General features: G+C 40.5%; 1 protein-coding gene across 6 annotated transcripts in view; it reads right to left on the reverse strand.

Moving 5' to 3' along the window:
- Positions 1–15,051, reverse strand: part of mycbp2 (MYC binding protein 2) — a 160,096-nt gene that overhangs the window by 110,026 nt on the left and 35,019 nt on the right. For all 6 annotated transcript variants that reach the window (XM_059646500.1, XM_059646502.1, XM_059646505.1 and 3 more), the window contains exons 3-6: positions 14,468–14,683; positions 11,623–11,776; positions 8,545–8,741; positions 2,939–3,181 (exon numbers count right to left, since the gene is read on the reverse strand). In XM_059646500.1, the coding sequence (XP_059502483.1) occupies positions 2,939–3,181; positions 8,545–8,741; positions 11,623–11,776; positions 14,468–14,683 (810 nt within the window). The remainder of the gene's footprint in view (positions 1–2,938; positions 3,182–8,544; positions 8,742–11,622; positions 11,777–14,467; positions 14,684–15,051) is intronic.

Here is a 15,051-nt window from a genome sequence, read left to right on the forward strand (position 1 = left end):
GGTAGGTGAACAGCTTGGAGGTATGAATGATTAAGGCAGAACCACCAGACCTTTACAAGTGCAGGAGGTGTCACTTTTCCCTGCAGTTCAAACCAATGTCTTTATTTTTCCCAGCAGTTGCTGTAAGCTGTGATTTTTAACCAGGAAAACAGAGACTTTAGAGGTGTGAACTCACCACTATGTACCTTCTGCAAGCAAGTGAAAGCATCTGGAGAATTAAGGGATCTGTACAGGGGCCACTGAACTACCTTCCAAAACTTTCCTTCCACCCATCATAAACACAAGATTTTTCTTTGGGCCTGCATCTGCCTTTGTGAGTGTCTGTGCACATGACAGTGTTTATAAGTGGGTTTTCTAGGGTGGTTACACTTGTCAATACTGCATAATTGTTCATCAGTAGGTAGAAACTACTGACTTGTAATAAATAGTAATTCTAAGTTTCTGGAGTAATTCTTGCTAAATGCAGAAACCCCTGTTTGCGCTTTGAGTCAACTAGGGTCTAAATGACAGGTGGGTTGGGAAATTCTGCATATATTTTGTAATCTTTAACTCATAGTCGTGACTGCAGGAATAGAGGGGCTTAATTTCCGGTGCACAATCACACTGAAGCATAACACATATCTTTATTATGATGCTCCCCCTCCAAAGGGAACCACCCGAGCCTCTCCTGGCTTAAGTTATAAATGCAATAACTCATTTTCCTAATCATTCTCATTTCTTCTGTGGTGTCATCAAAGCTGTCACATCCTTCCTAAAGTAACACGTGACCAACTGGAACACAATATTCTGACTGAGGCTGAATTCCTGTTCCCTTGAGCTCTGACATTTATGCCTCTACTTATGAACCTTACAATCCCACATGAATCATAATCCTATCCTGCCCTCTTCAAAGGCTATACGCACATTCACAATCTGCTATTTCACGACCTTTAAAATATAGCCTACATTGCCTTTCTTCATTCAACCAAATGCAGCTACAAGCGTCAAAATTCTTTACTTCTTCAGAAGGAATCATGTTGGACTCTTTCTCTTTCCACAGATGTCACCAGACCAGTTTCTCCAGCAGTTTTATTTTGTTGCAGGTCAAGGGTTCGTAGTCCTTTGCTCTTGAAACCATTTATTGCCTGTCTTGAGCTTTCAGGCTTCACTTCAACTGAAAGAACAATTTTAAATTTCAATGTGCTTACTGAAGTTGCTCAAATATTTCTTTGAGGGCCAATAACATGAAATCCTATGATATCTGGCAATCCAGATATTAACACTTCAACTAAGCTGCTCCTGCCACAAACCACTGACCATTTCGGAACAAAGGTGTCAACTCAAAGAATATAATTTCAGGAGAAATTTTTTTTGCTAACAAGTGAAAATGTCTGACCAAACAAAACGATGAAAATACTCCAAGCAAATGCCAGCTGTAGTTATTAAATCTGATCTGAATTTATCAAATAAGCCACACAGTTCTCCCTATTTTTTTCATCATGATTTTCTCTTCAATGATACTCAAGCAAATTTACATTGTACTTTCATGATTTTAATTTAGTTCTTTTTTTAAATTCAGTACCAGATAAGCATTCAACGTTGCATAAATAAATCTAGAGCAGAAACACATCAATTGCTAAACCTGAATAAATAATGCCGATACTGGGCAATTTGGAACTACTTTCTGGCAACAATACACATTTTAGCACTTTGGGAATCTAGCTGTTAGGGAAGATGGCACAATAGAAAGGTTACAGCTGTTATTTCCTGCTGGCTTCCTTTCCTTTCAGGAGTGGATCACTTATGCCGAGCAATCTATTCAATTGCGACTTTTATTCGTACGATTTGGAAAATGGCTAAAACTTGAGAATACTGAAATCTTGAAGATGCCGATACACTTTCAAGGACAATCTGCAAAAACCCTGAAAGTTGCAAAGTTCAACAGCTTTGTTAAAATATTCAATCTGCTTGAATGTGTTCTAACAAACATCCAATTGCCCTATCCTGTGTTAGAGCTCAGATCTCTGGCCCATGTTATCAGTGTCACAAGGCCATGGAAATTGAACAGTACTGGAAACATCTGGCAGTAACTCATGGCTGTAGAAACCCTGTACTGAACAGTCATTTCTAAGGTTGATTGATGGAGACTGATACCAATTGCTGCCTCAGAAATGCCTGTAAACTATATGATATTGAACTTTTGATTTCTTAACCAATGTAATTCTTCTAAAGTTACAAAATAATCTAAGACTTCACATCCTTCTGTCCATGAAATAAAATGAAGTCAACAGGAGCACAGAAGATCACTAATGCCTGAAAAAGGAAAATTTGCTTAATTTGTCTTCAGCAGGAGTGTAATCACAAGTAGCCAACAGCTCTGAAGTTAATGGGTGTATCTAGAAATTAATTCTAGATCATCTGCACACAATTTCAAACTGAAGTATAAATAAATTCTATAACTGTTCAAGAGCATTTATACAATTAAGCTATGGGGAGCTATAAAATGAGGTTTCATTAAATAATCTAGACAGGCAACATTACAAATGAGCCTGCAAGTCAGTCTATATTTCTATCTTTCCAAACACAACTGGGTCACTAACAATTTTCCCAGAAAAAAGAATCTAACAAACCCTTCGTCATACAGCCAAACCAACTCCAGCCCTGCACTACACAATTATCTCTTTAAACCTTATTGGTTTGGCAATCAAAGAATTCTCATGAAAAATTCCATGAAGCAGTGCAAAACTCTGGCAAGATCTTAAATTAGAAACCTGTTTCAAGAAGCAACAATTTAAATCAAACAAATGATAATTAGGCAAAGAAAAAAAGTAAATTAGAGAAGAGCACACGGGCTTAGCCTCAATATTAGCTGTCTAGGTTGTACTGATGCCCTATCAAACATATTTTACTAATATAACGGACAGCTTTAAAACAGTTTGAAACAAAAATATTCACTTACCCGGACTGTCCCACTGTAACCAGAACCAATTTTGTACAATCCATCTTTCGCCAACAGATACAGGAATGAACCATCACTCTGCATTAGGCACCAATCATCTTCATCTGTGAAGATCTCCTTTAGAATCCATTTATGCATTAAAGCGACTTTCTTTATTCCATTCGTGAACCAGTCCTGTATTTGAACTTTTCCAACTAAGACAGCTTGCACACTCCTTTGGAGAGCATTTAGAATGGTTGGCACCTAAAGGCGAGCAATGTTGACATACTAAGTTGAGAAATCACACACAAATGACAACAGCTACAAACTGAGAAACCACCTCTAAACAGCAAGCTGTAGTTTCATTTTATGTAAGATATTTATTCCACATTCATCTTGGTAAAATATGTTACACATATTACAGTTACATTGAACACTTTCAGTGTTCAAAATATATAATTCCATGAAGAGTCAGGATAGAGAACTCCATTTGATTTGCCAGCCAAATTCTCCCAAGGGCTCTTACCCTTATGTATGTAAAAAAGTGTTATAATAGGCAATGTTAACCAACTTTCATACCAATAAGTTATGAAAGTCTAATTGGTTCACATGAACATACTCAATCTTTCAGAATATCTGCAATGAAAAATAACTGCGATTCATTTGTATCTTGAACATAGAAAACATCCCAAATCCTTTTTACAGTAGGCCTGGACACCTAGCCACATAACAAGGTATTGGGACAGATAATGAAAAGCTGAGTCAACTGAGATAGGTTTTAAGGTATATCTTAGAAGGAAGCAAGGTAAAGGTACACAAGCTTAGCATAAGCCAGTTTATATTTCTATCTTTCTAAACACAACTGGGTCACTAACAATTTTCCCAGAAAAAAAAAATCTGCCAAACCCTTCCTCATACCGCCAAACCAACTCCAGCCCTGCACTACACAATTATCTCTTTAAACCTTATTGGTTTGGCAATCAAAGAATTCTCATGCTAGAACAAAGAGTGGTTATCTTTGGTTAGTTACCCGTGCCACGTGGTAGCGAGTCAAAGAATAGGGAGGGATTTCAGCTGAACACGTGGCTGCAGTGATGGTGCAGGACGGAGGGCTTCAAGTACATGGACAATTGGGGCTCATTCTGGGGAAGGTGGGACCTCAACAAACAGGACGGTTTCCACTTGAACCAGAGGGGCCCTAATATCCTGGGTGGGAAATTTGCTAGTGCTATTCGGGTGGATTTGAACTAGCTCAGCAGGGGATGGGAAACTGAGGTGTAGCCCTAGTACACAGGAAAATAAGCATAGGGAGGACATGGACAGGACCTCACTGTCACAGGAGTGTGCTGGCAGACAGTAAACTGGGTTGAAATGTGTCTACTTTAATGCCAGGGGTATCCGGAATAAGGTAGGTGAGCTTGCAGCTTGGATAGGTACCTGGGACTTCGATGTTGTGGCCATTTCGGAGACATGGATAGAGTAGGGTCAGGAATGGATGTTGCAGGTTCCAGCGTTTAGATCTTTCATTAAGGTCAGTGAAGGTGGTAAAAGAGTGGGAGGTGTGGCTTTGTTAGTCAAGGACAGTATAACGGTGGCTGAAACAACTTTTGATGAGAATTCAACTTGAGGTGGTATGGGCTAAGATTGCTGAGGAAGGTTTGTCGACTGAGTCAGCATGGGTGGAAGTTAGGAACATCAAGGGAGCAGTCAGCTCATTGGGGGTTTTCTACAGACCCGCAAGTAGCAGTAGGGAGATTGGAAAACTCATAGCCCAGCAGATTGTTGAAAAGTGTAAACGTAGCAGGGGTTGTTGTTGTTGTTCTGGGTGACTTCAACTTTCCCAATATAGATTGGAACCTCCATAGTGCAGATGGTTTGGTTGGAACCGTTTTTGTCAGGTGTGTTCAGGAGAGTTTCCTTACTCAGTATGTGGACAGGCTGACGAGAGGGGGGCCATTTTGGATTTGGTGCTCGGCAATGAGCCAGGACAGGTGTCAGATCTTGTGGTGGGAGAACACTTTGGTGACAGTGAGCACAACAGCCTCACATTTACCATAGCCATGGAAAGAGAAAGGAGCAATTACCAGGGGAAGATATTTAACTGGGGAAAAGGAAACTATGACGCTGTCAGGCAGGAGTTGGGAAGTACAGATTGGGAGCAATTGTTCCACAGAAAGGGTACAACAGACATGTGGAGACTGTGTAAGGAGCAGTTGTTGCGAGTGATGCATACATTTGTTTCTCTGAGACAGGTAAGAAGGGGTAAGATTAAGGAGACTTGGATGACGGGAACAGAGGTGCTTCTCGTCAAAAAGAAAAAGGCAGCTTACGTAAGGTGGAGGAAGCAAGGGTCTAGCACAGCTTTAGAGGATTACAGGCTTGCTCGGAGGGAGCTCAAAAGTGGACTGAGGGGGGCCAGGAGGGGGCATGAAAAAGGCTTGGCAGGAAGGATTAGGGAGAACCCAAAGGCATTTTACTCATACGTGAAGAATAAGAGAATGATCAGGGAGAAGGTAGGGCCGATCAGGGATGGCGTAGGCAACGTCTGCGTGGAGTCTGGGCAGATAGTGGAAGCCCCTAATGAGTTTTTTGCTTTGGTTTTCATGAAGGAAAGGGATCTTGTTGTGAATGAGAACTTTGAGGAACAGGAAAACAGGCTTGTACAGATCGAGATTGAGGAAGTTGATGTGCTGGAAATTTTGGCAAACATTAAGATTGATAAGTCCCCAGGGCCAGACCAGATTTATCCTAGGTTGCTCCGGGAAGCGAGAAAGGAGGTTACTAAGCCGCTGGCGAAGATCTTTGCTCCTCACTCTCTACGGGAGTCATACTGGAAGATTGGAGGGAGGCAAATGTTTCTCTTTTCAAGAAAGGGAATAGGGAAATCCCTGGAAATTACAGACCAGTCAGTCTTACGCCTGTAGTCAGCAAGATTTTGGAAAGAATTCTGAGGGATAGGATTTATGACTATTTGGAAAAGCATAGCGTGATTAAAGGGAGTCAGCATGGCTTTGAGGGGGGCAGGTCATGCCTTACAAATCTTATTGAGTTCTTTGAGGAAGTCACAAGACAGGTTGACAAGGGTTGAGCAGTGGATATGGTGTACATGGACTTCAGCAAGGCATTTGATAAGGTTCCCCATGGCAGGCTCATTCATAAAGTCAGGAGGTATGGGATACAAGGTGATTTGGCTGTCTGGATTCAGAACTAGTTGACCGTCAGGAGGCAGAGAGTGGTTGAAGATGGTAAGTATTCTGCCTGGAGGTCAGTGGAAGTGGTATCCCGCAGAGCTCTGTTCTTGGGCCTCTGCTCTTTGCAGTTTTTATAAATGACTTGGATGAGGAGGTCGAGGGGTGGGTTAGTATGTTTGCTGACAAAACAAAGGTCGGAGGTGCCGTTGATAATATCGAGGGCTATTGCAGGCTTCAGCGAGACATTGACAGTATGCAGAGCTGGGCTGAGAAATGGCAGATGGAGTTCAACCTGGATAAACGTGAAGTGATGCATTTTGGAATGTCGAACTTAACTGAATATAGGATTAAAGGCAGGATTCTCAGCAGTGTGGAGGAACTGTGGATCTTGGTGTTCAAGTGCATAGCTCCCTCAAAGTTGCCACCCAAGTGGATACGGTTGTTAAGAAAGCATATGGTGTTTTCGCTTTCATTAACAGGGGGATCGAGCTTAAGAACCGCGAGGTTATGCTGCAGCTCCACAAAACCTGGTGAGACCACACTTGGAATATTGTGTCCAGGTCTGGTCGCCCTATTATAGGAAAGATGTGGAGGCTTTGGAGAGGGTGCAAAGGAGGTTTTCCAGGATGCTGCCTGGACTGGAGGGCTTGTCTTACGAGGAGAGGTTGACTGAGCTCAGACTTTCTCACTGGAGAGAAGGAGGAAGACAGGTCACCTGATCGAGGTGTACAAGGTAATGACAGGCATGGATAGAGTCGATAGCCAGAGGCTTTTCCCCAGGGCAGGATTGACTGCCACGAGGGGTCATAGTTTTAAGGAGTTAGGAGGAAGGTATAGAGGAGACGTCAGAGGGAGGTTCTTCACCCAGAGAGTTGTGAGCGCATGGAATAGTTTGCCAGTGGTAGTCATGGAAGCGGAGTCATTAGTGACATTTAAGCGACTGCTGGACATGCACATGGACAGTAGTGAATTGAGGGCAATGTAGGTTAGGTTAGTTTATTTTTGGATGAGGATTATTCCATGGCACAACATCGTGGGCTGAAGGGCCTGTACTGTGCGTACTTTTCTATGTTCTATATGTTCTATAGAAGACTTAAGGCACGTGGAGGCAAGGCCATCACTGGTGGAGCAATTACAATCAGAGACCTCTGGAGGGCGGAATCAGCGGTGTAAAAATCCTGGAGAATTGCACAGCTTGGGGGGGGGGAGACACGGAGCCGGGGTTGGTGGGGGGAGAGACAGGGCGGGGGCAAGAGCACAGAGGATTTTGAAAACCAAGGATAAAAATTTTACAATTCAAACCATGGCTTAAATAGCAACTAGAGACGGTCAGCAAGCAAGAGTGTTGGTGAAACAGTCTGGGTTAAATTAAGCCATGGGCAGCAGAGGTTTAAATGAAGTCAAATTTATAGAGGATACAATGTGGGAGCCAAGCCAAGACAGAATTAGGATAATCAAGTTTTGTCAGTAACGAAGGCATGAATGTGGTTTTCACCAAATGAGCTGATGCAGGAATGGAGCCCAGCAATGCAATGGATTTAAGTTATGCAGGCTTACTGAAGACACTCAGTGAATAAATCTTAGCACCTTAATATGATAATGCAGTAGCTAGGGAACACAGAATCTGGCCAGAACACAATGCACTGGCTTCCCTCTTCCCAATAATAAATGGGAGTAATCTTGCTACATCCAGTATTGGAAGACTGACAATTTAAAGATGCTGCAGCAATGAGGCTTATTTGTACTATAAATCTGTCTTAACAGTTCCTTGGTATTACAGAACTCAACATGTACCGAAGCTATTGGTCTCACATGCAAACAAACTCAGAATGCCAAGAAATTATTTATATTTATATTTGGAAAGTTAATTGAACTATTAGTGTTAGGAGAATAATACATGTTTTTTTTGCTTAATTGCCCCTTCATTAAAAGCATGTGTGGTGTAATTTAAACCCTATCCATAGAGATTTGTACTGTTGTGAAAATAATCACTCTGGTGTCTCCTGTAAGTACAAAGAATTAAAAGTAGATTTCACACAAAATGTAGTCTGCAAGTATAATTAGTGCTTTGGCTACTGCCTTGTAGTCTAAGTATTTGACATACACAGAGAGCTTTGAGCTTAAATTATATTATATTTTTCTAGTGTCTTCAGTTAAGTCAGGAATGGAATAAACATTCACCAAATTGAAATGCTACATTTATGCAGTCCATCCTTCCAATTATTTTAACAGATCTTGGTTAATCGGCACCTCAACTCCCATTTATTCATCTAATTTCTATACCCTTACCCAATGAAAATTAAACAGTACAGGTATTTTCAAACAATATGGCTACCATTGCCTTCTGGAGGACAGCATTTTAAACACTGTTGATGATTAACAACAGCCAAAGTAAATTTAGGAAATTAGGAAAACTTCCAAACAAAATCAAGTTACCTGAATAGGTTGGCAAGCATGGCTGCCATTACTGGTAAGAATTGCTGACACTGCTTGTAAAATCTTGCCTGTTTCTCCCCAAGCAACTACCAAACTGAAGAGGCAGGCACAAGATAAAGCAGTCAGTGACTGGCTAATATTGTCTGCCATTCCAGTGCTTCTTATTGTTGTTTCTAACAACAAATGGAAAAGAGATTCTGCAGACAAAACCACATTAACAGTTAATTAATATACACATTACTCAAGATAAAATTCATAGCAGTGATTATTTAGAGTCAGATAAATATAATCAAAACTTTCACACACCTGCTTCTCAGAAATATTGTTTTCTGGGATACCTTTGCTCTGCCCCATCTTTCAGTAATATTTCTAACCTTACCAAAGGCACAGACTCAAGTAACAGGAAGAACATCTGTTTACAAGCTTGCACTTAAGTTACTAGAACCAAAGTTTATATCATACATGTTTTCTTCCCTCACCAAGCATCCACTTGCGGTGACACTGCCAATACCAGGAATTCATAGAATACAAGTGTGAAAATTAGAAGCTACAATTCACTTCAGCAGACATATATCATGCTGCCAATCCAGAACATTAAAATGAATATTACCTGATTTCTGAAAGACAGATGTCTTCATTTTGCTTACACAGAAATCAGAATGTTAGCATGTGCTATTCATAATTTAATGAAATATTTTAAATATGAAATATCAACTTACTTCTCAGGACCAAGGTTTTGTAACTGGTTCTTGGATGCTATTAGGCAGCACAATTGTCTGAATTTTGTGGTCAGCAATGAAGTAACAGTGAATTGGTTAAAAATCGAGAGATCTCTGTGCAATGGATTTCATCTCTCTCCAAAGTTAATCTGAAGCTGGTGCAAAATCAAGGAGCCTTTCTGGAGTCTAGCAACAGTGATGCTAGTAACCAGGAAAGCAGCCATTCACAATGAAGTATGTGCTCCGACAGCAAAGCATCAACTAAGATGCACCAATTATCCCTCATTGTTATTAAATACTACCAAAAATGAAATAAATTAATGCAATGGCATGTTAAATAATTTACAAAATGAGAGTTTTACCATAATGCTAAACAAATATAAAATTGGTTCTCCAGAGTCAAAAAGGTTCTTTAACCAGAGTTTTACCTCATTGATAAACAGAGACTTGTTTGCAATATTACATTAACTTGTCTGCAACAGGGATATTAAAGGAAAGGACAATCTCAACAGTTCAGTGACTTCTAATTGATTTGAGTTTGTGGAGACTGCAAAAGTCAGAATTGTCTTTTTACTTCTGGTGTGGAGCCCCAGTAAGTTCACAGCTGTGGGAAGGAGTGAGAGAGAATGCAAAATTTAAGGGGCAGAATATATCAAGTTGATATATGAGATGCTGAACCCTGGTGAGAGATTTAATAGAACACAGATTAGTTCAAGGGGCCGAGTACAGCAGCAAGTTGGCAGGAGCTCAGCTGGAGTGCTAGGGCAGACAAAGCAGTTGTGTGCGTGGTGGGGGTTTCAAGGCAAATACTGCTTGTTGGCAAGAGCATGGCTGAGTTGCTAGGGCTGGACCCATGTTTTGACACACAGTTGGGAACTGTCTCAGAGACAGGACAGCTCATCTGAACAGAAAAACCAAGACGACCGGACCTGGGACCATTTCAGAGAGATCTGAAGGAGTAAATTGTGGACAGGATAGGCAATAAGATCTTTGAAGGACAGGAACTTGCCTTCATTGGAAGGGGCACTGAGTATAAGGAGACACAAGTCGTGCTGCTGCTTCACACAACTTCACTTGTGTCATGCTTGGAATACTGCATACATTTCTGGTCATCACACTACCAGAAGGATGTGGATGGTTTGGAGGGAGTACAGAAAAAGTTTACCAGGATGTTGCTTGGTATAGACGATTTTGGTTGGATAGACTTAGTTTGTTTTCACTGGAACACAGGAGGCTAGGGGGTGACTTGATAGGAGTTTAAAAGATTGTGAATGACATGGATAGGATAGAAAGTAGGAGGCTTTTTCCTAGGCTAGAGGGGTCAATTACCAGGGAACACAGGCTCAAGGTATGGCAGAGAACTAACAGACATGTGAGAGGAACGCTTTTCACACAAAGGGTGGTGAGTGCCTGGATCACATTGCCAGAGGAGGTGGTGGAAGCAGACACAATAGCAGCATTCATGAACCACCTGGACAAATACATGAACAGGAAGGGAAGAGAGCGATATGGATCCTGTAAGTGAAGACAATTTAATACGGAAGGGCAAAATGTGTCAGCACAGACTTGGAAGGCCGAACAGCCTGTTCTTGTGCTGTGCTGTTCTTTGTTCTATTATAACCAAAATGTCTCAATGAGGAACAGAATCTTGACTTTTATGACTCTTGGAAATCACTGACTCTGGCTAAGAAAATTCATGAGATCTGTTTTGATTATGGACAATATTTAACATGCAGTGTGTAGCTTCATGTTAATTCTGGGTGTTAGGCTATAAGAACTGTGGTGCCGACGGTCCAGCCTGCTGTTTTAACCAGTTTGTTTAGAACAGTAAAATGTTGCAACTTTATTCTCTTAGAAAATATCTGACAGCAGCTTATGGATTCCCACATTCACTACATTCTGCTAAAATTGTTACAGATGTAATGGCAAATGCAGTCATATACAGTCATTTCTACCACAAATTTAGATCATTAACTGAATTGTTTTATACTATGAAGAACAGGCTTTTTTTTCCCCACTTTCCAACCAGTTTTAATTTGCATTGTACAATTTTACATGACCAACAGAAGCTTCAATAACTGATGATTTTCTTTTATTTCTACCATCTTACAAATATTAACTATCACAAATAACCTAGTACATCAATGAACTCAGCGCCATTTGCTTTACTTCATTCCTGAAGCCTTATACTCAAAGCTATCTCAATTCTGATGAGTTAACGTTACCCCCACAAATATACAGCCAGCCACTTATAATTGCCTGATAGAGTAATCCAACTAATTTTTAGCTTAGTGGGCATTTTAGCCAACTATAATCAATATCTCAATAAGTTCAAAATTTAGCTTGTTAATAACGTTACCTAAAACATCGGGGGGTTCTGACTGGAGGCCTTCTGGCTGTTGTCCCTGAAGCATGTCAAGTAGAGCCTGTAAACTTCTCAGACATAATGCAGGATGAGAGAACCGAGTTTCTTTGATAAGCTCGAATACACCACAAAGTCCAATTCCTATAATCTGTTAACAGAATAACTTGCAGATTATACACCAATGAATACATGGCAGCTTCCTATGGAAGGAAACTGCAATTTCTTTTGCTATAATTCAAACCATTGCACGTACACAACTCTCCATGCACTGTTCATTGCAAATCAAATAGACTATTTTACATATGGTATCACAGAAACGTTAGGGCGCAAAAGGGGTCCATTCGGCCTGTACCAGCTGTTAATCATTGTCACTAGACAATCTCCTGCCTTTTCCCCAAAACCTCTGAATACCATTTCTACCCAAATATTCAACCAAGGCCTACCTGAATGTCTCAACTGATGCTGCCTTTGCCACATTTCCAGGCACTGCATGCCATACTACAGCTACTTGCTATGCAAAAGGTTTTTTCTCACAGCACCCTTGCTTCTTTTGCGCTTCACTTTAAATCTATGCCCTCTTTTATCATTTCGTTTACAATCAGAAACAGCTTCTCCATATCTACTTTATCCAGCCAGCTCATGATTTTGAAACCCTCTTATCAAATTTCCTCTTAGCCTTCTTTGCAAGGATGATAGATTGAAGAAGTTGGGACCATCTGCTTACTTCATGTTCCTAAAGGCATTTTTGTAAATATGACTGCAGACAGGAAAGAAAGTCTCTTTGGAGCGGCAAGATGAAATTATTGGTATAAATCCTTCCACAGGTGGCATTTCAAAATAATTTTTGTTTTACAAACTAATTAACAAGTTAAGCACAATTTCCAGTCTTAAACTTACTGGAGAAAGAAAAAAAAGTGGTAGATTTAAATAACTTGATTGGTTCCTCTTCAGATTTCAGCTAGTGCTCTGAATCTAAGTTTTAATTGAAAGAACTGATTATCAGTTTCCATCCCAGTTGGCCACAATTTATTTAGGATGTTCCATAGCTGGTGAATTGTGATTTATAGAATCAAAGAGTACGGAAACGGACCATTAAGGCCAATCAGTCAATGCCGAACATAACCCAATACTAAACTAGTCCCATCTGTCTACTTCTGGCCCAGATTCCTCCAAACCATTCCCATTCATGAACTTATCCAAATGTCTTTTACAATGGTGTAACTGTACCAAAATCCACTACTTCCTCAGGAGGTTCATTCCACATGCAAACCACCTTCTGTGTAAACAATTTGCCCGCTCATGTATTTTTAAAATCTCTCTTCTTTCATCTTAAAAATATGCCATCCGGTCTTGAAATTCCCCATCCTAATGAAAAGGTGACTACCATTAATTCTATCTGTACCTTTCATCATTTTATAAACTTCTATCAGGCTGTCTCGCAATCTCGCAATCTCCTAAGCTCCAGTGAAAAAAATCCCAGCCTATCTTTATAACTCAAACTTTCCACACCGGCAACAATCTCTTCTACCTTCTCCATCTGGATAATATTCTTCCTATAACTGGGAGACCAGAACTGGACACAGAATTCCGGAAGAGGCCTCACCAGCATCCTGTACAACCTCAACATAACTTCCCCACTCCTATACTCTAAGGACTAAGCAAAGGCAAGCATGCCCACCTTTTTGGCCACCTTGTCTATGGGTGATGCAAACTTCAAAGAATTATGCATCTGCACCTCTAGGTCCCTGCGTTGTACAACATTACCCAATGCTGTACCATTAACTGTATAAGCCCTCCTCTTTTTGTTGTACCAAAATGCCTCACATTTATCCAGCTTGCAGTTCATCTGCCGTTTTTCAGCCCTTTGGCCCAATTGACCAAGCTCCCTCTGTAATCTTAGAAAACCTTCTTCACTGTCTACTACGCCATCAATTTTGGTGTTGTCCGCAAACTTACTAACCATGTATTTTATTTTCTCATCAAAATCATTTATATAAAATGACAAATAAAAGGAGGACCCAGAACTGATCCCTGTGGAACACCACTGGTCACAGATCTCCAGTCTGAAAACTAACCCTCCACCAACACTCTGTCTTCTACTGCTAAGTCAATTATGTATCCAACTGGTAATCTCTCCCTGAATCATATTTGACCCAACTTCACTAATCAGCCTACAATGATACTTGTCTCTCAATGCTTTGTACATATAAAGCTTCTAAAACTAAGATGCATGATTTTGCACTGCGTCTCAAATGAATAGGTAATTTGCAAGTAAAATACTGTAGGTAAAGCAATCTTAAGATACACCTAATATTGAGATGATTGCTTTTATTTACATCCCATTGCAGAAAAGAAATCAATTATTTCAAGTTTAAATAACAAACAAACATTCTCCCTCACTCTCCTGCTCTACACATGATCTTTCAGCTTTATCCCTGGCCTGAAACATCAACTCTACTACTCTCACCACAGATGATGCCTCACTTCAATGCTTTCAGCATTTTTGTTGTTTATCTTTCACATTTCTGGAATGCACAGTATTTTGCCTTCATAATACAATTTTAGCAGCTTACCTTGGGAGAAGTCACCATACCCTTACAAGACGCTGCTCTCAGAGAGACAGAGTTGATTGGTGGTCGCTTAACCTGAGGGTCACCATGCCGCAAAGGCTGATACAGTCCTTCAATGGTAACCTCAGCTGGTGTGGGAATTTAACTTAACCTGTTGACGTCACACTGTATTGCAAATGTACTGTCCATCCAAATGAGCTAAACAACACCTTCCTTACCCCTCACTCCTCCCCTGCCACCCACTTCCCAGCCCCAGTGTCTTGTGTTACCTTGGGTAGCTTAATTGGAGGGTCCCTCAGTTCTTCCTCTTCATCACTGTCTGACTCTCCACTCTGGACTGAATTCTTTGAGGCTAGAGTCAGGGACGCTTCTTTTCTTTGCCATTCCAAGACACACTGCCGTACATTACAGTAAACATTGAAGGCTGAAGGGTTACTATGGATTTTGATATCTGGAATAGGCGTTGCATTTTCCAAATTCTCTGTCTAAAAAAAAGTACACAACTCAGATTGCTACTGCATCAGTAGTAAATAAATAAATTCTTAGAATACATTTGGCAGCTCATGGCTAATGCTCAATCATGCTCCACAAGTGTTCTGGAATTTGACATAACCAAGAGCAGACTAGCAGTATCCAGGAAAGAAAATTAATCTGGGATTTTCAGGGGTTATTTAGTACTTCTTTATGAAAGATATCAATCTCTGCTCCGTGAGTGTTAATCATGTTTAAATAGTTGTATTCAAGTTTTGAGTACCATTAGATAGCTCGTGGCAATTAGAATAGACTTGTGCGATGGACACAAATCATTGGCTTAACTCTGCAATGTTGACTTATACTTTTCATAGTGAAGGTC

The sequence above is a fragment of the Stegostoma tigrinum genome, chromosome 6 (genome assembly GCF_030684315.1).
Source record: "Stegostoma tigrinum isolate sSteTig4 chromosome 6, sSteTig4.hap1, whole genome shotgun sequence".
Classification (NCBI taxonomy): domain Eukaryota; kingdom Metazoa; phylum Chordata; class Chondrichthyes; order Orectolobiformes; family Stegostomatidae; genus Stegostoma; species Stegostoma tigrinum.